The following is a 27763-nucleotide window of genomic DNA, read 5'->3' as shown; positions in this document are numbered from 1 at the left end:
GGATGTTGGAGGTCAGGGGCACGGCCTTCGTGGTCTTGTAGCTCCATATCCACCCCCCGGCTCAGCCAAGGGCAGATGCCTTAGCTTCTCTGAGTCTCCTATAACACGAGGAGAAGGCAGCATATTTCACAGGGCTGCCTGGTATGGTTTCAGACTCTGTCGTTCACCTGTTTCTTTGTATATTCTCCAGGGGCCAAGTCAGCCTCTGAACGGTCTCTCACCCAGGGTGGGCAGAATTGATACCCATTCCACTTATTTTATAGCCCCTGAACCTGCTGGGGTGTGGCCAGCTGGGCAGAGCTCAGCTCAGCTCCCCAGAAATAAATGGTACGGGGGAAAGATGAATACGCTCGGCTTTCCAGAAACAATCATCATGTGTGGTTATCAGGAAAATTTCATTCAGCATCCTGGTGGAAGGAAGCAGAGATACAAATAAACCTGGAATTTATATTTGCCTTGGGATAAATTATATGACATCAGTCGGGTGGGTAGCAGCTTTTCTTTCTGGATTATTTTCTGCACAGGTGACTGCTAAAATGTATAGCTAGGCCCCAAGTACACATCAGCTCGCAGGCTGGGAAGCCAGCCCGCAGGCCCGAGGATTTCATGGTTTGAGGGAGCCGTGTGCGCTCACACGGAGATAGGAAGTTAACTTGGATTTTCATTTGCTAAACGTGTGAGAAGGTCTTGTTACTTTCTACAAAGACTAGAGTGTTTCTGTCACTCTGTCTCTACATTGTGTGACCCAGTAACTGCAGGTAGTAATTTCCACAGTGGGGCCACCTGAAGAGGCCTGGAGCTCAGGTGGCCTCACTGAGCTGGGCTCCTTTTGAGCTGACCATGGCAACCAGTCCTGCATGGCCTCGCTGACTTTCAGGTCTGGTGTCCACTGTGTGGGCCAACTCTTGAAGCTGGGGGTGCTTGGTCCAGTCCCTTCTTTTGTAACACTGGCATGGAGCAGGGCAGCCATTTCTCCAGGCTTCTGAAACCAGGGTGTGGGGAGAGGGAGGCAGGGCAAGCATTCTACCCATTAAGGGTCATGTCCTTTGGGGCTGGGGTTGTACCCTCAGCACTACATAAAATTAAATAAGATAAAGGTATTGTGTCCATCTCCAACTAAAATAGAATCCAGGCTAGCATCAGATATTTGAGCTCCCAGGTTGAATGTTTGGAAACATACCACTTTTCTGCTTCTGGCTTAATGATTTGTAACATTTCCCGTGGGGCCATGCCAGGCAGCATGTCCAGTCCCAGCTGTCTGACTTGGGGCAAAGTGTGTGGCGGGGTCTCAACTACTCATCTGTGAGGTGGAGACCATCAGGTGACCACTCCACTGGGTTCTCGTGGACACTAAATGAGGGTTGTAAAGGCATCTGGCACATTCTGTGTGCCAGGCAAGGCAGGTGTCAAACGTTTTCTGCTCATGAGTAGCACTCTGTAACTTCTCCTTTTCGAAAGCACACTCTTTTCTAAGTTTCTAAAATCTGGAGAAGAAAACAACTGCTAATCTCAACAGAAGCCTGTGATTATACTGGGGCCATCCATACCATGAGGTTCTTACCCCAGAAATAGAAGTAGAGACCACAGGTTAGATCCACATGGTCCTTTATCTCCATAGTGGCACTAAGCAAAGTTATGGCCACACACTCAAGTCTCAGGTGAAATAAATTAGCTTAAAAAGCAAATAGGGGTGGGGATGTAGCTCGATGGTAGAGCACTTGCCTAGCATGTGAGACCCTGGGTTTGATCCCTAGCACTGAAATGAAAACAAACAAAAAACAAAAAACAAAAACAAAAAACAGCGTTTTGGACAAGTTTGAAGACAAGAGATTCGGAACATTTCTTGAGTCACATTAGACAAGAAACCAAAAAGTAACATGTTTAGGAATACATGCCCCAAACACTTGCTCAACTGGGGAACTCGCATGCCTGGTGCTAGTTTGGATTCTTTACCAGAAGCTGAGCAGACTTCAGAAATGTGCCAGAGGAGTGAAGAGTCTGCCCCTTGCTGTGTTTATCTTCCCACTGCAGCCCAGGGTGCGGGTTTTAGGGTGACTTGGAGGGCCAGGACGTTCATTTTAGAATATGAGGCCCAACTCTACGTCCATCAGAGGGAACACACAAAGAAAGAGTTGGTTTTGTTCTTAGACATCTTGCAGTCTGGTCGGAAAGATAAAATGACCCATCTCTGAAAATTTTAATTTATTTAAATTGCAGAAGAGTATTCCAAAGCCGCAGCCATGATTATTTCCCAGTAGAATCAAGAAGATTTTCGGTGTGGAGAACATCTCATGGAGATCTGAAGTGTTTCGCCTGTCATAAGCAACCAGAATGGACTCTGCTTTAGAGGACGTTGCAGCTGAGAGTGGGCTGGGTGTCCCTCCTTCCCGCCGCAGCTGGCCATCCCTCTGTGTAGGGGTGGCCCTTTGCGTGGGGTGCTGTCAAGGAGCATGTCAGCCATAGTTGGCCCACCCAGGTGCCCACTAACCTGCCCTTAAGTGAGCACTGCCTTTACTCTCCTTCCATCCTTCCCCTGTGGAATCATGACTTTTAGTGTGGGTAGGCCACATGCTGTGAAGCCACCATGAGTGTCATCAACGCAAGCCGCCTTCTGTTACAACCGAGGCAGCAGGGGTGGTCAGGCATGAGGGGGCGAGTGCTGGGGTCTTCAGAGTGCTGCCCACTGGGCTCCCTCCTCCGCCATTCCTCTGTTAATGCCAGCTCAAGGTGCCCAGGTGGGTTTTCTCTTTTGGATAAAGGCCTTGATTCCCTCTTGCGCATCCCACAGGGCCAGGTTGTCCACCATGGCCTGGGAGGTGAGGTAGTAGGCTGTGCTAAGGTCCTGGGGCAGCTGCTTGTAGAAAGTGGTCTTGCCCAAAGACACCACAGGCCGGCTAAAGGAGGCGATCTTCCTGGCTATTCGCATGGTCTCCTCCTCCAGCTGCTCTTCCGGCACGACTTTGCTGAGCAGCCCATGGAGCAAAGCCTTCTGAGCAGAGATGGGCTCCCCGGTGAGAAGCATCTCCAAGGCGACCTGAGGGAGGAAGCAGGTGAGGTCATGAAGGCACCCTTGCTATCCCACTGCCACCTCAGGCTCTTTCCATCTCACTCTGCTGGGGTTGTCGCTCTCCTCGCGAAACTACATCTCTGCCAGTTATCTGCTTCCTCAAATGACATGTCATTCCCCACCCTTGATGTTATCCACACCCTGACTCCTGCCAGGAATGAGCTCAGATCTTTCCAAGAGCAAAGAAAATACGAGTAGCCAGGGAGGGGAAGTGACTCCGGTCCTGCACAGATCGGACCACTCACTCACTCGGAGACATGAGATTCCATCTGCTTCTTTCAAGGGACAAGCACAGGACAGTGGCCCATCTAACGGGAGGCCCTTGCAAACATGCTGCAGAAACCTGTCACAAACCAATTCAGAGGGCTTTCTCCCCCAGAAGACAAGTCCACAGGTACTGTCATCTCTGTCTGACCCAAAGGAACAGCCTTTGTCCGGGGAGAAGGGGACATGTAAAAAAAATGTCTCCAGGGACCAGATGTAGACCCTAACACACCTTTAACTTGCAAGCAGGTGAGAGGAGGTGGAGGTGACAAGGCTGTGGAGAGAGGGAGCCCGGCTCATGCTCGGCTGGGTCTTCTGTTCCCCAGTCTGCCTCAAACTGGGCCTGGATCTGCAAGTCTCAAAGCCAGCAGGAGCGGTCCCCCAGTGCACGGGGACACGGTGCAGGGGAACCTTCCTCTCCCCATACCTTTTACCCGCTCCCAGCAAACCTGCTGGCGTCTTGCTGCTCCTCAAACTCGCCAAGTGCACTGTCACCTCAGGGTCCTCTACTTGCTGTCCCCTCTGCCTGGAACATCCTTCCCAGGCATCCTCACGGCCTGCGTCTTAATCTCAGCCTCTGCTCGTGTATCACCTTACCCATGATCCTCCAGGACAGCCCTACCAGAACGGTCAGATAAACCCAACGCTGCACTCCTTTCCAGCTCTCCTTTTATCTTGTCCACTTCTCATCATTTAGCACATTGCATGTTTTTAAATATTTTATTTGTTGATTGTATGTCTCTTTGCTAGCATGTAAACTTCCACAGGACAGGAAGTTGACTTCTTTATTTTGTAGCACTCTAAACACTTGTGAAGGCAGGCAGCCGGGCAACCAGAGTGTGGCATGAGGGATGCTCTGTGGCACTGAGGGCAGGTCAAACAGGTGCTACCGCTTCCACCTGGCTCTTTCTCCCAGGCTGCTCAGGCTTGGAACCTGGCCACACCAAGGGGCCAGGGTAAATGTGTCTGCTGACAACCCCCCACTGATGCCCAGCTGGGGGGCGGCCTCAGCAGCCAGATACAGGTTGAGCACCTTCAGATGAGTCCCCCACGGAGGCCACAGCCGCTGTGGCATGGAGATAAGGCTCGCTGGCTGAGCCTGTGAAACTGCGAATTCATGAGCTAACCAAGTTATTGCTGTTTTGAGCGACTAAGTTGTGAGTGGCTTGTTATGCAGTAACAGATAACTAGAATTGCTTGCCATATAAATTTAGGAATCATCGGCCTTCAGAGCAACCATGGTGATAATGACATTTTGGATCAGATAAGTTTTTTTTTTTTTTTTTTAATGCGTGGAACTGTTCTGGGTATTGTAGGATATTCAGTAACATCCCTGACATTTGCCTGCTAGTTGTGACAATAAAAAAATGTCTCCAGGTATTGCCACATATCTCTGGAGCCAGTACTGCTCCTGGTTTAGAACCACTGATCTAGATGGTTTTCACCATGAGATTATATTGGATCACCTAGGGGTCAAGATTTGATAGAGGGAGAGGCCAGAAACCTGGCCAGAGGGCCCTTTCTCCTGTCAGCGTTAATGGAATCCGCACCCACTGGCAGTCGGGAGAGGTGACGTTGGTATAAGGTGAAGGCCATGGACTAAATCCCAACCTCTCCTCTTTCCAGGGGTAACGACCGTTGGAGGGAGTGGGAATGTGACGCTGTGGGTCGCTCCAGGCAGACCCGTTGTCAGATGACCAGGAAAGGCACCCTCAGGACTGCCTGTCTGAAGTAACTCCTCAACATGGAGCTGAAAACGGGTCCTGCTGTCAACGGCTACCAAGTACAATCTGACCCTGCTGAAGACGCCGGGGGTCACAGCGGAAGGAGCAGGACGGCATTCTGCTCCATCTCTGCCCCAGATCCGCGAGTCAGCTGGGACCCAGAGTCAAAGTCAAGGTGGAAGAGTGTCACTGCACCTCCAAGCGGCCTTTTCCTTTGTCGACACACGTGGCTCTTGGGGGAATTCACGTGCTCCATGTGATGGGAAGTGACTACCTGAAAAACGCACACCACACGAAAATACAAAACGGACAACAGAAAACAAAAGCCAGTTGGCCCTGAGTCCTTTATCACTTGGCGTGACCAAGAGCTCCAATGACTTTCAAAGAGTAGTTAAGAACAGGATCAGAATCAAGTGGGTTTTATCCCAGGGATGCAAGGTTGGCTCAACATCCGGAAATCAATAAATGTCATTCACCCATCAACAGACTTAAAGTCAAGAATCACATGATTATTTCAATAGATGCAGAAAAAGCATTTGATAAAATACAGCACCCCTTCATGCTCAAAACACTAGAAAAAATTGGGGTAGTGGGAACATTCCTTAACATTGTAAAGGACATCTACACTAAGCCCATGGCCAATATCATTCTAAATGGTGAAAAACTGAAAGCATTCCCCCTAAAAACTGGAACAAGGCAGGGATCCCTCTTTCATCACTTCTATTCAACATCGTTCTTGAGACTCTGGCCAGAGCAATTAGACAAACCAAAGAAATTAAAGGGATACGAATTGGAAAAGAAGAACTCAAACTATCCCTGTTTGCTGATGACATGATTATATATTTAGAGGAACCTGGAAATTCCACCAGAAAACTTTTAGAACTCATAAGTGAATTCAGTAAAGTAGCAGGTTACAAGATCAATGCTCATAAATCCAATGCATTTTTATACATAAGTGATGAATCCTCAGAAAGAGAAGTTAGGAAAACTACCCCATTCACAATAGCATCGAAAAAAATAAAATACTTGGGAATCAATCTCACAAAAGAGGTGAAAGACCTCTACAATGAGAACTACAGAACACTAAAGAAAGAAATTAAAGAAAACCTTAGAAGATGGAAAGATCTCCCATGTTCTTGGATAGAAAGAATTAATATTGTCAAAATGGCCATACTACCAAAAGTGCTATACAGATTCAATGCAATTCCAATTAAAATCCCAATGACGTACCTTATAGAAATAGAGCAAGCAATCATGAAATTCATCTGGAAGAATAAGAAACCCAGAATAGCTAAAGCAATCCTTAGCAGGAAGAATGAAACAGGGGGTATCGCAATACCAGAACTTCAACTATACTACAATAAAGCAATAGTAACAAAAATGGCATGGTATTGGCACCAAAATAGGTAGATCAATGGTACAGAATAGAGGACACAGACACAAACCCAAATAAATACAATTTTCTCATACTAGACAAAGGGGCCAAAAATATGCAATGGAGAAAAGATAGCCTCTTCAACAAATGGTGCTGGGAGAATTGGAAATCCATATGCAACAGAATGAAACTAAACCCATATCTCTTACCATGCACGAAACTAAACTCAAAATGGATTAAGGACCTCGGAATCAGACCAGAGACCCTGCAGATTACAGAAGAAAAAGTAGGTCCAGATCTTCAACATGTCAGCTTAGGACCAGACTTCCTTAACAGGACTCCCATAGCACAAGAAATAAAAGCAAGAATCAATAACTGGGATAGATTCAAACTAAAAAGCTTTCTCTCAGCAAAGGAAACTATCAGCAATGCGAAGAAAGAGCCTACAGAGTGGGAGAAAATCTTTGCCACTCATACTTCAGATAGAGCACTAATCTCCAGAATATATAAAGAACTCAAAAAACTCTACACCAAGAATACAAACAATCCAATTGACAAATGGGCTAAGGAAATGAATAGACGCTTCACAGAAGAAGATCTACAAACAATCAACAAACATATGGAAAAATGTTCAACATCTCTAGTGATAAGAGAAATGCAAATCAAAACCACCCTAAGATTCCATCTCACCCCAATTAGAATGGCGATTATCAAGAATACAAGCAACAACAGGTGTTGGCGAGGATGTGGGGAGAAAGGTACACTCATACATTGCTGGTGGGGCTGCAAATTAGTGCAGCCACTCTGGAAAGCAGTGTGGAGATTCCTTAGAAAACTTGGAATGTACCTACCATTTGACCCAGCTATCCCACTCCCTGGCCTATACCCAAAGGACTTAAAATCAGCATACTACAGAGATACAGCCACATCAATGTTCATAGCTGCTCAATTCACTATAGCCAGATTGTGGAACCAACCTAGATGTCCTTCAATTGATGAATGGATAAAGAAACTGTGATATATATATATATATATATATATATATGTGTGTGTGTGTGTGTGTGTGTGTGTGTGTGTGTGTGTGTGTGTATATATACACACATATATATATAGTGGAATATTACTCAGCCATAAAGAATGATAAAATTATGGCATTTGCAGGCAAATGGATGAAATTGGAGAATATCATGCTAAGTGAGATAAGCCAATCTGAAAAAACCAAAGGACGAATGATATCACTAATAAGTGGATGATGACACATAATGGGGGGAGGGAAGGGTTAGTGTTAGGGTTAGAGTTAGGGTTAGGGAGGGGGGCAAGAATGGAGGAAGGAAGGACTGTATAGAGGGAAAAGAGGGGTGGGGGGTGGGGGGAAGGAAAAAAATAACAGAATGAATCAAACAACATTACCCTATGTAAATTTATGATTACACAAATGGTATGCCTTGAGTCCATGTACAAACAGAGAAACAACATGTATCCCATTTGTTTATATAAAAAAAAAAAAGAACAGGGTCAGAGCCGGAAGGAGGAAATAATCGAAGGTAAAGTAGCAGAGCCCCTTCCTGGCTGGCTCCGCAGAGGGCATTTATTCATTCCCATGCAGTGGGCCTGGCAGTTGGGGTGCTGATTTGTCTTGGGCACTGCCCCCTTACCAGACGCCTCCTGTCAGATGCCCTTCTTAGTGACTCCTCTTCCCTTCATGACCCTCTGCCTCCCAGTCTCTCGTTCTCTCTTCACCTTTTCTGGGCCCCACTGTGCAAGTCAAGTCACCTGGCAGACTTGGATACTGTAGCTAGACAGGACTCCAGGTGTCCCAAGACATTTTCAGAGCAAACCCTTTGGAATCCAAGGACGGGGCCCAGGCCTGCTGGGTGCTGATGCTCTGAAAGACCCCTGGGCACGCTGCTTGTCACCTCCTGTTCCTTAATGGGAACCTGTGGGCACAAATGTCCGCCTCCTAGGGTTGCTGTGAAGAGCTAACAGATGGCTGCAGGGCACTGGTCACATCTAGTGCAATGGAGATGCTAGAAGAAATGGTTCCTTTGGGCAAAACACGAATCAGGGGAAATCGTGATGATTTGCTTGCAGGAGACAAGGCAAGGGACCTGGCAGCATTCGTGTTTATGAAGGAAGGTGACCAGCTTCCGTGAGGAGGAGCTCGAATCGCAGCCTCACGTCCTCTGGGTCATTCGTTCAATGATATCTGTATAGAGAACCTACTATGGTCAAGTGCTGTGCTATGGACTGAGAGTTGTCCCCCTGCCAAGTTCATAAGTTGAAGTCCTATGTCCCAGTGTGAGTCTATTTGGAAAGATGGCCTAGAAGGAGTAATACAGGTTAAATGAGGTCATAAAGAAGGGGTCCCTACATGATAGGATTGGTGTCCTTATAAGAAGAGACACCAAAGCTCGCTCACGCTCCACCATATGAAGGCACAGTGCAAAGGTGGTGTCTGTAAGTCAGGAACCAAACTGGGTGGCACCTTGATCTTGGACTTCCAGCCACCCAGTATGTAGTATTAGTAATGGCAGCCCGAGCTAAGATACATAGAAATACTGTGGATCTATGCATATCGTAATTCTGAAGCAGCTCCAAAAAACTTGCTTAAAAAATGAAAGTAGCTAATAAGTCCCTGAACTGAACCCCTTTCAGAGAAAATGGAATTCTAACTCCTGGAGATGCAGGAGTAGGGAAGACCCTCGTCTGTCAGGCGGAGAAGGTTCTGCTTACAGCAGGAGCAAGAATTCAGCAATCTCCTACATTCTCTTCTATACCAAAGATTCGTAGGACTCTAGAAGTAAAGAGGAAGGAAATGAACTTGAGCTGCAGCATGAGGGATTTCAACTCAATAGAAAAATCATTTCCCCTCAGTCCTTCAATCAGGTGATTAGAGAAAGACAAACAGCCAGATATGCAGACAGAGACTTAGAGCCAGTCAGTGGGTCTCAAGACAGTCAGAAGGCTGATCACAATTCTGGGGCATGGCAGAGCTAAAATGCAGACAGATATCATCCCAGCCTCTTCTATCATTTGCAGCCTAGTGGCTACAAGGACTGCTGAATTCAGAAGTCACCTCTTGTGGAATTATTTTAAAAGATGAAAGATATTCATCTTTCTGGAACATTCCATATGCAGTCATGTCAAAGGCAAGCTGAGGGTACCATATCACCTGGCCAAGTCCCATCTGCTCTTGGATTTGCTATCACTTATTTTGATGCAAACTTGTTATCACTTATACCAGATTTGTTATCACTTATACCAGATTCACTTACAATAAAAAAATCCTAATTATTAAATAATAGGCTTCCCTACCTGCCCTCTTTCCCACTTCCTATAAAGAGACAGAATCTACTGTGAAGAGGCATAAAGAAGAACCACAGGACTTTGTCACTGCCAAGTTGCTGGTGGGGGAAGGCCTCCCTCTGCTGCCTTTGAAATCTGATTCTAGAGGCCTCTATTTGGGCCTCAGAGCCTGACTCTGCAGTTCCTTCTCACACCTACACTGTACAGTGAAAACCAGGGCGTCCCTGGATGTGTCCCTATGCCAACTGATAAGAACAAAGAAGCCCAAGAGATGAGAGGAAGAACCCAGGCAGCTGGCGAGGTGGCTGGCTGGTGATGTGCCTGGATGGATGCAAAGGAGAGGGAAAGGGCTCAGGGGCTTCTTTGTAATTAAGGCATGACTCTGAACGAGGTCAGCCCAGAGCACCGGGGTGTTCCAGTCTCCTCTGCCAGTTTGGGGACAAAACCTGGACCACCGAAGGACACTCGCCATGAGTCAGGGGCTGCTCCCACAATCCTGGATCCTCTCCCTTCAGCCCAGAGACCAAAAGGTCTTGACAGGATTCAAACTGCTGGGCAGAGAAAGAACTGCCTGGAGCAAGGTCAAGGGCAGAGGCCTGCACTGAGCTCTGGCCCTGGCTTTGGTTTTCCACATCATCCTGCCAAGTGCATCCCCATCGCTTGGCCTCAGTTTCTTTATCTGCCTGGTGAGGTCAAGTATTTAGCAGCATATTGACTTATGCACATTTTTCCTAGAGAGACCACAAGAGTGGCATTCCCTAGGGGAAGAAACCTGTTGATTTTATAGCTAATCGGCACCACCTCTCCTTGGTATTTAAGTTTCTATGTTGTTTACCCCCAGAAACTTCAGATGAAAGAGAATAAGATATGCCCTCACCCTTATCAACTCAGTTTCCTCTTTGGTCACTCCAGAGCTGGTAATTTAATACCCCTTTTTGCAAAGGGGTACTGCATTATAAAGCGACAGGAAAAGACTCGAGGCTGCAAGGCTGTGCTTAATGTGGAGGTTGAGGAGCTGCGGGGAGAAGGTGGGGTTAGAGTCCGAGGTACCCCAGCTCCAACCCCAGGCCTGCCACGTTCTAACTATAAGATCTGAAACAAACTACCCAGCCTTCAGAGTCGGTTTTCTCATCCGGAAAGGAGAGCAAGTACTTCCGCCTGCCTGCCGTGTTGTGGTGATTAGAGATAATCATGAGTTTTAATGTAAAACTCATGATACAGGGCTGGGTATTCAGTCGGTGCCTAATAAACGCAACAGCTAATATGAACGTACCTATTCTAACTGTAAATTCCCATGCCCCTCTGACGTTAGCTTCTAGGCATTGCAGTAGCAGAAAGGGGATGCGTGTTTGAAGCAGAGGTGCCTCTGGGCTCCCTTACGTCACGCGGCTGATGAGACTGTGCACCATGGCGCTCTGGGAAGGCTCTGCCCTTTTGGACGTGCATGGTGTCTGAGTCCACTCAGCCTGCGCTAAGTCAGAATACCAGAAACCGGGAAGCTTCTCAGCACAGAAATGTGTTTTTCACAATTCTGGAAGCTGTAAAGTCCAAGATCAAGTTACAAGCAGACTTGGGGTCCTGTGAGAACCTGCTTCCAGGTTCATAAGACTGCTGTTTTCTCACTATGTCCTCACATGGGGAAAAACAGTCAGGAGAGCTGTCTGGGGTCCCTTTTATAGGGACACTGATCCCATTCACAAAGGCCTCGCCCTCATGACCTCACCACCTCCCAAAAGCCTCACCTGCAAAGGCCGTCACTTTGGTGATTAGGGTTCAACCTAAGAATGTGGGGAACAGGAGCACTCAGGCGTGGCACACGGTGCATGTCTTCCAGGACACAAGGGCAGCAGGGCGAGGAAGTGACACTGCAGGAAGGGGCGACGTGGTGCAAAGCCCACAGCGAGCACACGTGCGCCCACTCCTCCACAGCACTGGTAGTGCCAGGGCACAGGAGCCGCCAGGAGGCAAGCTCTGGGGGAGGCATGCTGGTGGAGGTCATGGCCTGTCCAATCGGGAACACAAGGAAAGTCACCGCAACTCTTCCAGGAGCTCTTGAACCGCAAGCTCTCTGAGGCTGTACTTCCCGAGCCCTGATGTCCATACCGCGCACTGCTAACCTGCAGTCGGTCTGCAGCAGGCCTGAGATACTGCCTATCCCAGGCTCAGACCAATACAGACAGCAGCAGAGATCTAACGTTCTCTCCTGCTTGGAAATCCTACCCTGTTCCCATTAGACTCTTAGGAAATCAGATTCTACAGACCCATGAAATTAAAATGGATAAGCAGTTGGAAGTTCTCCTACCGTGGCAGAAGAACTGGTGTGGGAAGAGGTGATTCTGGTTTTTCTCTTGCTCTCCAGGGATACCTGGCGGTGCATTTCTGAATGAGGTCTGCTCTGCCTGGGGCGGGCAGCAGCTGTACCAGGCAGGGTGCCTGTGTGTCTCAATGAAGATGCATTATTTAACTCATGCCAAAGGAGAGAAGCACTTTACAAACGGGCAAGATCACTCATGCCCAGACTCAGTCTGGTTTGACCACAAGGGCTGTTCCCAGTCTCAGGCACAGCGAAGCAGGTTCCTCGAGTGACCAGCAGAGAGCACTAGTGAACCACACATGTCCTCAGCCTGTGTGCAAAGAGTTGCGACTTCCAGTCCAGTTTGCAAAAGCACCTGCTCCCTCCCTGTGAAGGAACTTGGGGACTCACCCAGCATGTGAGCATGCTCCACAAACCTGTGAATAATATGTTTGCGTGCGTGCAATCAAGAAAAGGTGGCAGCAGGTGCCCTTGGCTGGGTTTAGATTTTTATGAATCTCAGGCAGGTGTTTTTGGTCAGGCTTAGACTTTTATGAATCCTAATATTTCCTCCTAAAGCAGGTCACAAGGGTCACCTCTATAGATCCAGAAGTCTGGCAAAGGTCTTAAGTTCTGACTGCTCCTCCTAAAAATTCTCTCTATCAATACTGCAGTAATCACTAATGAGCCATTTCTGCTCATTAGTGTTGACCCCAAATCATATTCCAGATTCAAGCCCCCCGGTTGCCCAGTATTAATGAGTCCAAGGCGTAAGGACATCAGTGACAGGACTCTGAATTGTTTTCAGCTGCTGATTAGAAAAAAACCAAAAAAAAACCCAAAAAACTCTGAAGTTCTGAGCTGAGCGACTCAGAGGCCTTCGAGGGCGTCAGAGCATGAGACCAGGAAGGAATCTGAGTTGGACACTCCAGGAGATTCTTTGCCCCATCCTCTGAGAAGGCTTGGCTCTTTGACCAAACTGTCTCGGGAGGGAAAAAGCTACCTTGGCGCTTACAACCTCTCTGCGCCTTAATCTCTCACACTGAACAGTTGTACCATGTGGTTCTGAGAACTGGACTTCCTGGGAACGTAAGTCCTATATGATTTTTTTTTTCAGGTCACATTTACCCCTCTTTCTTCTCAATAATTAATTTAAAATTTCTTAAATATGATATGATACAGTGTTAAGTTTCTAGGAATCAATTCTAAAAAAAAACTTGATTTCAAAGGTTTAAGAAAAAATGAATTTTTATCCTGACACGATGAGTGATTTAAAGATTTCAAATGCTTTATCATGGAAACTTCCAGCAAGTCAGGTGTTGAAGAGGATGAACAGCTACCTGGCAGTACACCTGCTTTTCGCTAAACAAAGTCTTCCTGATTTGATTTGCAGCTAGAAGATAGTTAATTAGTAAGCTCTGTCAATCAATTGGTGATACATTTAATTTAACATATTGGCAAGAAGTAGCAACCTCAAAAATACTCAGTGAATGTGCATCTATACATTTAAGATAGACATTTATTTTGACAGAATAAAAAAGTCCCTTTGTTGGAGGACATTTTAGCAAGCTGTCACCTTTTGCAGTGTGGATCCTGCTCCCTGGTAATTTTCTGAGGTGTATATGCTTGTGGGGGTCTGTCTTCAGAATCTGCTCACAAACACACATCTCTATAAAAATGAATAAGGAGGCAAACTATCAAAGAAAGGAGTGTTCCCTAAACTTCTTGGCCTTATCGATTGAGTCCCCTTGGGTCTCATTTCTGTTGAGCCTGAGGCATTCAGCAATTGCTAATTTTGTAGTTGTTGCTAGAACAGATGATGTATCCTAGAAAGCAACCTAGTTCCCTACTTGCCACCTATGACTTGGCCTCCCTTTTACGGATGTCCAACTGAGAATGAGGATGCACTTCTAGAACGAAGACACTGTGGGTTTCCACTTAAGGTATGGTCAGTAAATATTATTACAGGGAGGAAGAAAGCTCTGAGATGAGAATGGATCTCGCTGTCATTAGCAAGGACAAGACAGCCTTGTATCATGGCCTCTTCTTGGGCAGATTCAACACACTATGCACAGGATATTCATGTTCCTGAAATGTTAACCCACTGTCAGCCCAACACACTGAGTAAATCATTTACTGGATCCTCTCTGGAACAAGAAAGATTATTTACATGTGGTTAACCAGCAAAATAATCCCAGCCTCTTGATTCTGGAATTATGTAGACACACTATTATATTTTATGGTCAACCATTCAGTGCAATGAAACTCAGCTTCTGCTGAATTTCAAATAAAATTACAAAATAATATATCTTTATAAGGAAAACAAACAGAAACCGAACTAGTCATACTGAGAGGCACGTAAGATTGAAATGTGGTGAATTCACAAATTGACACCCAGTGTGAGAAGCAGCAGTCTACCTCTCCTTCTCGGATGTGGACAATCTTTCTTTCTAAATATTTTTTTTTAGCTATAGATGGACACAATACCTTTGTTTTATTTATTTGTTTTTATGTGGTGCTGAGGATGGAAGCCAGTGCCTCACACATGCTAGGCAAGCGCATTACCACTGAGCCACGACCCCAGCCCTGGACAATCTTTCTTGTTCCAGAGCACCTCTGGTCAAACAGCCTTTGGGCAGAATATCCTGATATAAATAGTACTTTTTACAAGCTAATTCTCACAAGTGCTGGAAGAAAAAAATCTAGAAAAGGGTCAGAAGTTGAATTACCTTTCTGGGCACTGCTCTCCCCAAGGCGACCCCAGGGGTGGAGCAGAAGAGCCCCACGTTCACACCCGGAGTGGCGAAAGAGGACTTGTCACTGGCCACGGCAATGTCGCAGCTGGCAACCAGCTGACAGCCGGCAGCTGTGGCCAAGCCATTGACCATGGCGATGATGGGCACTGGGTGGTTCCGGATCAGCATCATGACCTGCAGGAGCAGACACACCCACTTCACTCGCATGCAGAGGAGCCACATTAGTAGCTGTTACATGACTTTTCTGTTTCCAGAACACGTTCCCCATGAGTCTGTGAAAAAAAGAATGAGAGCACTAACTTGTACTGGTATCCACTCGGAAGCACCGCTTGGTCTTTCTGCAACCCCATGAGGAGGGAGCCCTATATGGCAACAAGTTCATGAAGCTCAGAGGGTGGAAATCACAGGGCTCAGGCCGGCGAGGGAAGTGGAGGTGCGGGCTGAGCCCGGCTCTGTGAGGGGGTCCCCTCCGCCTTCTTCCCCAGCACTCCCACTAAAAACAGTGTGTTGTTTTTGTCTCTGGGAAACACACAAAAGCTTTCACAAATAGTTCTGTTCTCCCTGTGCCTGTGTGAAGCCCCTGTGTTAAAAGTCTGAAATTGGTATTTGGTGCTTCCTTGAAAAATTAAGGTGGAAAAGGACTTGAAGGCAATTTCCTCAGTAATTACTTCTCAAATTACCACCATGAATGCTCTCTCAATTCTATTAAAATGGGGAGAGGGAGACACCCTGCTGTCATCAAAATAAACAAAATTCTTGAAATAGCCATTGGCACCGAGAGGGGAGACCAAAGTGTGCTCATGTGACCCTCGCCACATAAATTGCCAGAACTTTCACTTATTTTTGCAGCTTATTTTTTTCGTGATGCTCTAAACAGATTGTGTTGCTATGGCAACTTCAATTTCTAAATCTTGCTCTTTGAACCTTGGGAGGGAGGAAGGGAAGAGGGGAACCAAATCTGGGTTTTTTCCCCAAGGTGGCAATTCAAAGAAAAATGACCTTCATTGATTTGAAGATTTTGCTTAGGAAACTTATTTTTTACATTCATAAACATTTGAAATCTGTTAGCTTTTTTCTAAAATAACCAATGACCCAGTCAGCTGCTGAATAACGACAGTTTGGTCAGGTACAGACTACGCATGGGACGGTGGTCCCATAAGACGGTAATGGAGTTGAGAAAATTCTGTCCTCTGGTGACCTGGTAGCAAAGCACTACCCACAAGTCTGTGGTGATGCTGGGGTCATCAACAGACCACGGCACTGCCTGTGTGTGGAAGCACTGCACATGGATTGTGCACAGCACATGATGTTTGACAAAGACAATAAACTGTGGGGGCTTCTCCTGCCATGTTCCGCGTGGATAAGGACAAGAGTTTCTGACAGAGGATGGTGCAGGCTGTTGATTAATTACTAAGAAACTTATCTAATTAAATAAACAAAGAAGCCAATAATCGTTTTAAATGGGAGGGGGTGTGACAGATTGAGTCATGCCAAGACCTGGCCTCAAAAGAAGAGAGAGAAGCCCACCTTCCCTTTATTTATAGTTGCACAGGTAAAGGGGGACCGGGAGGGGCTTCTTCTGTGAGGAACAGGATGGTGTAGAGTTAGGGAAGCCATTTGCTTAGAGAATCAGCATTTTCTCAGGGGTGAGCCATCTCTGTACAGGGTCACCTACCCCAGGCTGTCTGAAGCAGTCTCCTGTGACTGCCAGTGCCTGGGATCAGACCTCTATATCCCACGGCTCAGCCAGGCCTGATTCTACTAGCCACGGGTGGCTCCCTGCAATAAACAGTTGCTACTGCTCTGTGTTCAGCATACATACTTTAAAAATTATGTTTGGTGCTGATGATGGAACCCGGGACCTTGCACATGCGAAGCTTGTGCTCTACCACTGGGCTATGCCCCAGCTCCTCGCCTGTGCCTTTTTGTTAGTATTTTAGAGTGTACTCCTCCTGCTTTTTAAAAAGCAAGTTTACCGTCATGCACACAGGCAGCAGCCTCATGCACCCTGCACTTATCTTGTCTCTCTACCCTGTGGCCTTGGGTGCAGTGGGCTGTACCATATGTACACGCCACACAGACAGGGTGCGCAGTGGACTGTGTCCAGGGTTGTGTAAGTTCACTCTAAATGTCTGCCCAATGAGGAGATCACCGAGCAGCACACTTCTCAGACCCTGTTCCCATCACTAAATGACGCATGACCATATTTAGGGCTAGTGCATCCTATTCTATAATAGTATTTTTTTAAACCTTTTTTGGGGGTGGGGTCATTTTTTGAGAATCTGATAAATGTTAATGACTATCTTCCCATAAATATGCAGTGTGAGCACACACACATACCTGTACACACATATACGTGTACACAAAACTGCCATGAGTTGAGCGGGTCATGCGCTCTAGGAAAGGGCAGGGGAGGGCTAGCGATGGAGCTCATTCCCAGTGAACTGGAATAATGAGAAGAATTTACAAGACCTTCTAAAGTCTTGCTGCCAAGAAAAGAAAGTTTTTTTGTTTTGTTTAGTTCTGAGTGTTGGTTGTTCCGATGTCCAGGAATTACTTGTGAAAAGCCAGTCAACTGGGATTAGAGTTGAATAGTCAATGTGTCCTGTCTGTAGTCTATGAAGGGCCAGCATTTTTAAAAAACCTGATAAAGAAATACTTAGGTTATATGGTACATATTCACCATGAAAAATGCTTAAAAATTTGATCTAGGAATTGTACTTCTAAGATAATGGATACAAAGTTATGTGGTCCAACATGCTCACCAATCATTATTTTGCAATAGAAAAACCTATAAATAATACAACTATACAAAAATAAGTAAATGGTTGCTATAGTTGGAATGAGTGTCCCTCAGAAGTCCATGTTTTAAAAGTTTGGTCCTCAGGTTGGTGCTTTTGGGAGGCAAGGGGACCTGAGGGGAGGTAGGCCCTTGTGGGAGGTCACTGGTGGCTTGCCCTTAACCTTTTACTTTGGAATGCTAGTCGCTTCCTCTCTTTCTGCTTCCTGACTCCTGATGTGATCCATTTGCTCTGACACATATTCCCTGTTGCTGCCATAGAGCACCCTCACCAAAGACCCAAAGCAATGGGCTCTCCAGTCTTGGACTTGGATCTCAAGAACCATGAGCTAGATAAACCTTTTCTCTTTATCACTTAATTACCTTAAAAATTTAATTATAGTAATACAAAGGTGACTAAAACAAAGGCTGTGTAAACTCAACTAAATCCATTTAATAGGATGCAGCATTCTCAGTGGAATGAAATTTTCTAAGGGAAATACCAACATGGCAGTCTGGGTCTCAGGTAGTGGTCTGGAAGCAGCCTCCTGAGATCTGAGGCCCTTACTCACTGCCTAATCCTGGACAAGTCACCTAACCCTCCAATTTTCACATTTGTAAAATCATTATAATATCAGTACCAACCACACAGAACATGACTATTATATAAATTAATATGCCTAGAGTACTCCAAATATTATCTGGAACATCCAGTTCTATAATCTTTACAATACACAATTATATAATCTAATCACACCTACATGTGATTATTCAAATAAATAGGTACACAGGGAAAAGTATTAAAATTAAATGCAGCAGTTGGGTGTGGTGGTGTACACCTATAATCCTAGTGGCTCGGGAAGCTGAGGCAGGAGGATTGCAAGTTCAAAGCCAGCCTCAACAATTTACCAAGGCCCTAAGCAACTCAGTGAGACCCTGTCTCTAAAAAAAAAAACACACAAACACACACACACACACAAAGGGCTGGAGTTGTGGCTCAGTGGTTAAGTGCCCCTGGGTTCGATCCCCTTTACCAAATAAATAAATAAATAAAATGCAGCAAAATTATAGTTTCCTCTAGGTAGTATGATTATTGGAACAGGATGAGTTTGATATTTCATTGTTCAATTCATGCATGAGAAAATTTGATTTTGAAAATGGCATTAGTAATTTATTTTTCTTTTTTCTAAAATTTCCAAATTTTCTGTAATAAGTACTTACTAGTTTTGTAATTCAAAATATTTTAAATAAAGTTGGAAGACAAAGGAAACCTAGATTACAAATGAAGATAATCAAACCCTTGGTCGTCAATCATACCTCCTCTCTGACCTTCCAGAACTAAGTGCTGGTTTTGGTTCTGACTACTTCAGACTGTGACAGGAAGTGCATGCTGGCCCACCGGCATTTAAAAGCATTATCAAGGGTTCCAAGTTATATGGGAAAATGAAGACCTTGTCCCACGGTCATTTCACAGGTGGTGTGCAAGAAGAAAGAGAAGCATCTCCCCGTGGATGAGGTTTCCGTCAAATTTCAACAGGCATGAGAAGAGAGACTGGTGATAAATATCCTGTGTGAGCCATCAGAACAGTGCCCCAGAAGGTCACTTTAGCTCTTCTGTAACCAAATTCTTCTTATTTTCCTTCTCCTTCTCAATTTGCCCTCCTCCTAATTTGTAAATAATTAACCATCATGCAGCACTTGGGGTCTGTAACAAATTTCCCAGAGTTTTTAGATGGCAAGCTAATTCAGATGCCTCCATCTTCCTCCTAGAATCAAATTTTCTCATGCATGAATTGAACAATGACATATCGAGCTCATTCTGTTTCAATCTGCTTGTTGATTACACTTGGAAATTGAAATCTTGCACAAGTTCATTGCGCTCGTATTTATCCAAGACGATCTGAATTTCTTAGAGGGAGTGTTAAAGGAATCAATTCTCTAGAACTCCTATTTCACTTTAGGGCTAGGTCCCATTTATGTGCTGTCGTTCCCAGTGAGCCAGAGGCATTTGTGAATTGGAAGCTTCCAAGAAACCGTCTTGGACTTTAACCTCTGAAGAAGCCCTGGCTTCTTCCCATGAGGCCCTCTGCCCATTGGTTTAGATACCAGTTCATTGAGATTCACAGCAGAGTGATGAAGACAGTCTCTTTATGGAGGGCAGGAGGGTGCTCCTGGCTCTCTCAATGCATTTTATTTTATTTTATTTTTACCCCCACCCAGGCTGTTCCATGTACTCTAAATGGGGAGCTGTCCTGAGGCAGAAGAGGAGGAGAGGCGGCCCCTCTCACAAAGTACGGTGGCAACAGGACGTTGAGGCCAGAGAGCACACGGGTGGTCGGGTGCCCTCAGCGTTTTAACTTTAACCACCCGCACAGGGTAGAAGTAGAAGAATACCTTTTAAAACACCAAGCCTTGGCAAACCTGAGCGCAAACTGTTACATAAACATCAGTAACACGGCAAACAAAAGGCCTTAGTCCTAGCCCTCGCTAGCTTCCACCTCCCCATGAAGCTTCACGTAAACCACTTTCCCTGTTTGTCCTTCCACAAAATGAGAAGAATATAATCTGATCTGCTTGTGGGTTTCTGGAAGGACAAGGGAAACCAACGGTGGCCAAGAGTGTGTCTGCCTCTCCTTCCCCATTGCCCCCGTTGCTTGCCTCTGATTGGTCTGCATAGTAGGTGGGATTAAATATTTGTTGAATCATTAACCACGAAATAAACCAACGTGTGAATGAAAGGTTAGGTTAAGTTATCCCAGAGTCAGGTAACAAAATGTTTTACCTGTCTTGCTTCCCAAGCAGATTTTCCAATGTCTTTGTGGCAGGACACTTTCCTGCCCCTGTATTTTCCTCCGTATTATGTTTAAAGTAGCATAAGTAAATGCTCATTAAACGAACAACATATTACTTAATGTTGGATTCTATGTTCAATTTTTTTTATTATACAGGGGTTGAGTTAATGGATTTATAAATTATCCAAAGCTTTTTTTTTTTTTTTTTTTTAAACCTCTTCTTCCTCTAGCTATTGGCAATTCTTCTCCTTAATATGGTGAAAGGGACAGAAAACAAGTAAAATTGAAAAGGTTAATCTTCCTCCTTGGCAGAGATGATTATAAAGATTGGTTAATTTTTTTAAACTATTGTTATTATTTCTAGTTATGAATATTCTCTTTCCTGATGGGTTGTTTTAATTTAAACTTTTAGAAATTATCATTGTTTTAGGTTCTTCCTCTCTAAAGCTATACCTTCCTATCTCTTACCTTTTGCTCAAAACCTGCACACCAAGGCACACGCCTATGATGCTGGACCAGGCAGCTGAGTGCCACTGTGTAATTTACTTTCTCTGGCACAAAAAATCAGAAGCAAATTATGGTCATTTCTTAAAAGGATAGACCAAATAACTGCTGGGATGAAGGATTCAGCAGTGACCACAGTTTTCAGTGGCTCCGTGGTGGTCAGGTTTCCTAGATAAAATCCCATCTGTAAATGAGAAGGCTATATAGCAATGGTTTTCAGGTTTGCAATGTCCACGCTCACCTCAGAACAGATCCGAAAGACTTCCGCATGATAATCACAGCCTTGCTCTTCCGTCAATTCCTTTAAATCATGCCCAGAGGAAAACACAGGCCCCTCAGCTGTGAATGTTTCCAAGTGAGAAGAGAAAAGATGTCAACGTCCAGAGGCAGATGGTTCATTATTTATTTACTGAGCAACTTTAATAGCCAATCATACTTATGCTGTGGACTTGCAGAGAAAGTTAATGGCACAAATTTAATAAGAATACTCGCAGCGCACTTGGAAAGTTACCGCCAGCATGTTGCCGTGGAAACGCAAAGTGAAAGGTTTCGGTGACCAAGGGGCAGACACTTATTTATTTATTTATTTATTTATTTCAGTCCTGGGGGTTGAACCCAGGGGTGCTCATTCCCTGAGCTACATCCCCAGTCCATTTTTTAGTGTTTATTTCGAAGGTAGGGTCTTGCTAAGTTGCTGAGGCTGGCCTCCAACTCTCAAACCTCCTGCCCTGGCCTGCCAAATGGCTGGGATTACGGGCAAGCACCATGGTGCCTGGCAGGAGGTACTTAAAATAGAGATAACTATCCCTCTGGTCTCAGGCTTTTGTTTTTGGACTCCATCTGGCCTGAGTGAACCAACTCATACAGGTCCTCGAAAGCCATCATACCTTAGAAAACGTCCCTGTCATTTAGCATACAGGCAAGGGACACCCACAGGGTTGAATCAGGAAGGTCAGAGTGGGAAGAAAACTTGGGAACCATCTGCTCAAGCTCTTTAATGGAGGAAGTGGGGGATGTGGCTGCCCTCACTGTCACCAGCAGCAAAATGCCATTCTACCGATCAGTAGAGAACACTTTCTCATATTGCCCTTTGGTGGTGGTTATTTTGACAGACAATAGTATCGTCTTTCCACAGGTGAAGAAATGGTGTAGTTAAGAAGTTGGTGGTTGTTCCTGCACCCAGGATACACCTCACATGGAATCTGGATTCTATGAGTTCTAATTTTGTTTCCTTCACTATATAAAAAGCAGAAATTTTCTATTTGGCCATTGATAAAAAGGTAACATCTGGAGTATCTGCCTCCAGAAATATGGATCCTTAATTTGTAAAACAAAAAAAGCATCACAGAGCATTATTGTTAACTTTTTCTGGGGTTCTTCCTTTGATTTTTTTTTTTTTTTTTTTTTTTTTCAGAGATTGAACTTAGTGGGGCTTAACCGCTGAGCCACATTCCCGGTCTTTTAAAAATTTTTAAAATTTTGAGACGGGGTCTCACTAAATTGCTGAGGCTGGCCTCAAACTTGCAACCCTACTGCCTCAGCCTCCCAAGCTGCTGGTATTACAGGTGTACACCACTGCTCCTGGTTTGGGATTCTTCAAAGTGCTGACATTACTGTTACTTGTACAGTAATCACCTGTACAGCATCACATGAGAAAATAACTCTGTAAAAACTCTTACTGGAAAAAGAGCAAGGGAGGAGAGGGGCAAATTACAGCATGCTTTCTGGGACCATTAAAGATGCCCCTGTGGAGATCGGGTACAAGGCTTGGTAAGAACAGAAAAGACAAATCAAATGTCTGAACAACCAGGTGCTAGCTGACTGTGGGTCCCCAGAAGAATTAATGGTTAAACTTATTTTATAAAGTTCATGAAGAAACCGATTTTTTTTCTTTAATTGTTAGGGAAGGAACCCCAGGACCTCATGCATGCTAGGTAAATACTCCACTATTGAACTATAGCCCCAGCCCTGATTTGATGGGAAGACCAGCATAGCAAAGTCCAGTAATGCTTAGTATCTACTAAAGTGGAAAAGACACATTTTTTCACTGAATAGTATTCTTTGCTACAATTTCCACAATTAATATTGTTAGGACCAAGTCCCCAAGGACACAAGCATTTTCCACATCAAATATTCTTCAAAGGAGCTTCAAAACAATTCTTCAGTTAAGTAAGGGAATGCCCCAGTTAACCAAAGAATCTTCAGGAACCTCCTCTGGGCACTGTAGGTCACTAAGGACAGATAAATACCTGAAATGATAATGACTTTCAGATCTTTGCTTTCAGCTTCGTGAAGAATGTCATTTTGGAGAGATTTCAGCATTTCAAGTGACAGCGCATTCCTCTTCTTTGGATTGCTCAAGACAATGTTCCTGTGAAACACATTTTATAATCCCTGGGTCATGCACCAGTCAGAACAAGTGAGGACCCCTGCAATTCCTTTCTAATTTGGGAGCTTTTAAAATCCAAGGGAAAAAAAGAAGTGCTGATGCTTAGTGCCAATTTAGTGCCCGTCAGCTCTCTGGAGTTACAGCTAAGTCAAAACAAAACAAAGACGTCCCGAATCGCAGGCTGGTTTTTGTTCCTTGTCCCTTGATTTGTTTTTCCTTTCCCCCACATTTGCTGTCAGAAACAGGACTGCCACCTCCACAGAAAGGGCAAGTCACAACAGTTCCAAAATCATCTCTGCCCAGGGAGGATGTGAGTTGGGTATGACAGCGACAGGAGCCAGAGGAATGTGACAAACAGCTCTACCTTCAACTTATTTCCTGGTGCTGCTCTTCACAATCAGGCTAAGGAAAGGAGCCAAGAATGCAAATGCTCCCCAAACTCCTTCCATTCATCCCAAAGAAAAGGCAGCCGAGGTACAGCTGCCAATATGCACATACAAATGACAGCACTTTTAAATGGCATCCCATAATTCTGCAAAATAATTTGCATTGTCCGAAAATGGGATGATGTATGTAGAGAAAAAAAAGGAAAAAAGATACAAGAAGAGGGCTCTTCTGGACATTTCACTTCACAAAAAGCTAGCCTTCAAAGGCCTGTTTGTGATTTTAAAATATCCCACATGCTGAATAAAACAACCTGTATCATTTCCTTCCATGGGAATGTCTTATTTTTGCTGTTATAGGAAATGGGCAATGAACCAAATACCAGATTACTGTTACATACTTTAAATTTCCTATCAGTCTCCACCTACACATGCTTTCTGCCTTCCTTAGACTTTTTTGAATCTGATATTCTTATTGCTATGCAGTCAACTTGGCTTCTCCATAAATAGCATTCTGTGCCATAGCGTTTTGGAAAACAACTTTGATGACTGGATTTATTTCAAGGCAGTGACCATTTTCTTTGGAATACCATTTCAGTTTTGCTGCGGTTCTCAGGTGGCTGTGATATTGTTTTCTTTCTCAGAAAAGATGTTCTCCCATATGAATAAAAATTACAACTGATTTGCTGATAGGCTTTGAGACCTATATTTGGAGTAGTGGTGGTGGAGAGCTGCTTATTACCTTCCAATGGAATAACGAGTGCACTCGCTCTAATACCTACAAAAAGCTGCCATCCCACTGGTGACACATGCTTAAATTAAATTCTAAGGCCTCAGGCAAAATTTTGCAGAAAGATCCCAGCCTGAATGCCCTTACTGCATGCACGGTAGTATCTGTTCCCAAGTGTCCCATTAATCCTTTGGTGCACACATTACACACACTGTCAGAGGGTTCTAAATTGTGAACTGAGTTGGAAAGTGTTCCTACCACTCCACTGAAAATCTTCTCACTGGTGATCTCCTAATTGCCAGAAGCAAACTCACTGGTCATCCGGATCACTCGTCTCTTTTTTCTGGAAACATTCCTTCTCTTCTGTGGGTTTTTAATTTTTAAAAAATTTTTGTTAGGTCCTTCTCTGGCCACCCCCTATTGATTTCTTTCACGAAGTCTTAGTCTTCTATTATCCTCTAAATGCTGGCAATCCTGAATTTGATCCTTTGCCCTCTTGTACCATAGGGTCTTTCCAAGCAACGTCATCAATGAACTTGACCTCGACCTCAGCTGCTCCATCTATGCTGACGGCTCCCAGTCATTAGCCTTGGTTCGAACCTCCCTCCGGAGGCCACATTATGCATGTTCACTCAGATGTCTGCTAGACCGCTCCACCTAGGTATCCTGGGGCATCTTCCTCTTTCTCCCAGATTTGTCCCTCTTCTCTTTCTCTTATCTCAGTTCCGCCGCTCAGTTGCCCAAGCCAGAACCTGAAAGTCATGCTAGACTTCTGTCCTTTCCTTATTCCACTAGCCATCAAACCCTGTTGCTAATACCTCCTAAAAATCTTTCTAGTCTGAAGTCTCCTGCTGTCTGTCTTGGTTCAAAGCACGCCATGCCCCACACAGAAAACTTCACCTACACCACCCATCTACAAAGAATTCTCCTTCACAATGAGGTCACCACCAGGGCATGCAACATAAATGTAGAGGCAAGAGCTATAAATGTCCTGATGGTCTGTCTGAAGATCATCACTGTAAACCACAGAAAGATCTGCAAAGTGAGGAACAGTCATGTCCACACCCAGGAGACACTCAATAAATGTCAAATGAATTCATGACAAAACAGCATGTATGACTTTCGCAGCCAAATCCACCAATCCCAGGGGACTGACATCACATTGGCTTGGTGCCATTTCTCCATTAGAAATGTAAAAGTGATGAGAACAGAGAAGCGGCAGAGCAGAGACAGCTCTGGAGGCAGAGGGACCTGCGTCTGACTGCTGGTGATCCTACCTCCTGCCTGTGTGCCTGAGCAGGCGGGACCACCTTTCTGAATTCAACTCTTCACTGTTAAGTGGTTGTAATGTTATCTACCTTGCAAGCAAAATTAGGGATAAGGAATGCAGAGTGCCTGGCACAGCATTCAGCTCACAGCTGCCTCTCACTACCTGAGGGCAGTATTGCTGTGAGGCACAGTTTTGAAAGGGGGCCATTGAAGTGACCGCATTGCTTGGGCCCACTGTTTAGTGCCTAAAGTAGCACCACTTTAACACTGGATTGGGGTTTCCTTCCTCATATGCGATATCTAGAGATTACGATAGATTGTGCCAATCACTTCTCTTCTGATTTGTTTAATTCTGGATAACTCTATCAGCCCTCTTTTGTCACCTGGCTGCCATTACAGAAGTCAGGCTTCTGACCAAATATAACCAGATTTATAGAAGCAGGAATCCCCTTAAAAACAGGTAAAAATGTCCTGTGTGGGCCTGGCCTTCCTCCTGCAGTGTCCCTTTTGAGGGACAAGGAGTCCACAGGGCATAGGGTCACTCCCCTTCCAAGCCCCAAAGCAGTTATAAAGACTGGAATTCCCTGCCCCTGTGGTGGGTGCCAGTAAGCCCAAGGATGGCCAAGAACAATCATCTGTAGGAAGTGAGGGGTTAGAGGGAATATGGGCATGCTGGGCCGGAGGTCTGCGAAGCCCCTGGCAGGGCAGCAGGAAGAGAGACGGAGAGGTGGTAGGGATGACAAGAGGCTGGGAAGAATTAGAAAAGCCCAGGCCAGCGGCTGACTCTACTCCTTAGGCAGAACACGTAGGAGTCTGTGGATTACAAATTCAAACACCGCCTTCCACGTTTGAAAGGAGACTTGTCAGGTCGCGCCTGAGAGACACTTTAACAACTTGATTTAAAACTTTTAAATTTTGAAACTCGCCCCTTTTGTTTAGGGTCGAAACTGCACAGTCTTTACTACTCCATTGTCTAGTTGGCAGTTTGTGCACAGAAGCGTCGTGAAGCGTTTTTAGGCTTGCTGCTCAAAGGGCAGCTCTCAGAACGGTGTGTCCTTTATCCTATTTGACCTGCTGCCGCCTCGGCGCTTCTGCGCGAGGGCTCAGGAGCGACTCAGCTAAGTCCAACCTCACTCTGGAGCCAGGCCAAGCTGTGAGGGGCGCGGAGCCCTCGTGAAGGGCTTTCTCCAAGGTCGGGGCAGCGGTGGGCGCACTCCGAGCTGCGAGCTGCGCACACCAGCCGGGCCGTGCCGGGCCGTCCCAGGCTGATCCACTTGGAGCACTCCCGTACAGGTCTGCTAGCGTGCCCAGGCAAGGGACAGCAGGGATTCAGTAAGCAGGGATTCCTCCCCCAAAGGGATTTACCGACCGATTCGGCAGTGTGGGATAATCGCGGGGTCAGTGGCTGCGAGGACAGACCTGGCTGCCGGCCCGGCGCTCGGCGGACTCAGCGGCCGCCTGCTCTGCCTGGCTTTCCCGAGTCCTGGGCCCCAGCCCCCCGGGAGAGCCTCGCGCACGTCCCGCGGGCTGACCTGATGCCGTCCCGCTGCCGCGCGCTGGTGAGCCGCGGCTCGGACTCCGGGCGCCCGTTTGCGGCCAGCCCCCCGCTGCAGAAGGCGGCGGCGCGCAGGGTCCACGCGCCTCGTAGGAGCCAGCAGGGCCCCTTCACCCCGTAGGCCCGTAGGCCGGCGACAGCGGCCATGGCAGCCAGAGAGCGGCCGGATAGGCCGCAGAAGATACGTGCTCAGGGGTCAGGTGCGACCCGGCAGGCGGGCAGCGAGCGGGACCCTAGCGCGACCTCCAGGACAGGAACAGGCCTCGCCGTTATTCCTCTCTCAGGCTGAACTCTGCGCCGTCCCGCCTCTCGGGGGCCTCCCCGTCCCTGGTCGCCCCGCCCCCAGACCGCCCGGTCCCACACCCTGCCGCCCCCAGCTACTCCGCCCTAGGCCGCCCCGCCCCCAGGTCGCCCTGCCCCCAGGTCGGCCAGTCCCAGACCGCACCGCCCCCAGCTACCCCGCCCCAGGCTGCCCCGCCTCAGGCTGCCCCGCCCCCGAACGCCCCGCCCCCGAGCGTCCCATCCCGGCCATTCCAACCCCCGGGAGCCCCGCCCCCAGGACGCCCTGTCCGCCAGA

At 46.2% G+C, this 27763-nt stretch overlaps 1 protein-coding gene across 2 annotated transcripts; it reads right to left on the bottom strand.

The window, feature by feature from the left end:
• Positions 1-1231: 1231 nt before the first annotated feature.
• On the bottom strand, positions 1232-27503 carry ECHDC3 (enoyl-CoA hydratase domain containing 3). Of its 2 annotated transcripts, XM_079106246.1 has the most exons (6): positions 27164-27503; positions 23110-23231; positions 21102-21199; positions 14759-14959; positions 13606-13678; positions 2748-3034 (listed from the first exon to the last, which is right to left on the bottom strand). In XM_079106246.1, the coding sequence occupies exons 1-6, from the start codon at positions 27331-27333 to the stop codon at positions 2895-2897; spliced, it is 804 nt and encodes a 267-aa protein (XP_078962372.1). In that variant the 5' UTR covers positions 27334-27503; the 3' UTR covers positions 2748-2894. The 2 variants fall into 2 exon arrangements, with proteins under 2 accessions (XP_078962371.1, XP_078962372.1); XM_079106245.1 differs by lacking the exon at positions 13606-13678 and having other exon boundaries at positions 1232-3034; positions 27164-27499.
• Between the last annotated feature and the right edge of the window lie 260 nt (positions 27504-27763).

Source organism: Sciurus vulgaris (assembly GCF_902686455.1).
Source record: "Sciurus vulgaris genome assembly, chromosome: 12".
NCBI lineage: Eukaryota > Metazoa > Chordata > Mammalia > Rodentia > Sciuridae > Sciurus > Sciurus vulgaris.
Note: the sequence above shows the minus strand (reverse complement) of the source record. Positions and strands in the feature narration are given on the sequence as shown.

Excerpts from the sequence above, each read along its gene's own strand:
- ECHDC3 (XM_079106245.1), bottom strand. The coding sequence starts at position 27,333 with ATGGCCGCTGTCGCCGGCCTACGGGCCTACGGGGTGAAGGGGCCCTGC. Across the intron at positions 21,200-23,109 it reads GAAAGTCATTATCATTTCAG|CTGAGGGGCCTGTGTTTTCC; the intron begins GTATTTATCTGT and ends AAACATTCACAG. Across the intron at positions 14,960-21,101 it reads TCTTTCGGATCTGTTCTGAG|GTCATGATGCTGATCCGGAA; the intron begins GTGAGCGTGGAC and ends CTGCTCCTGCAG.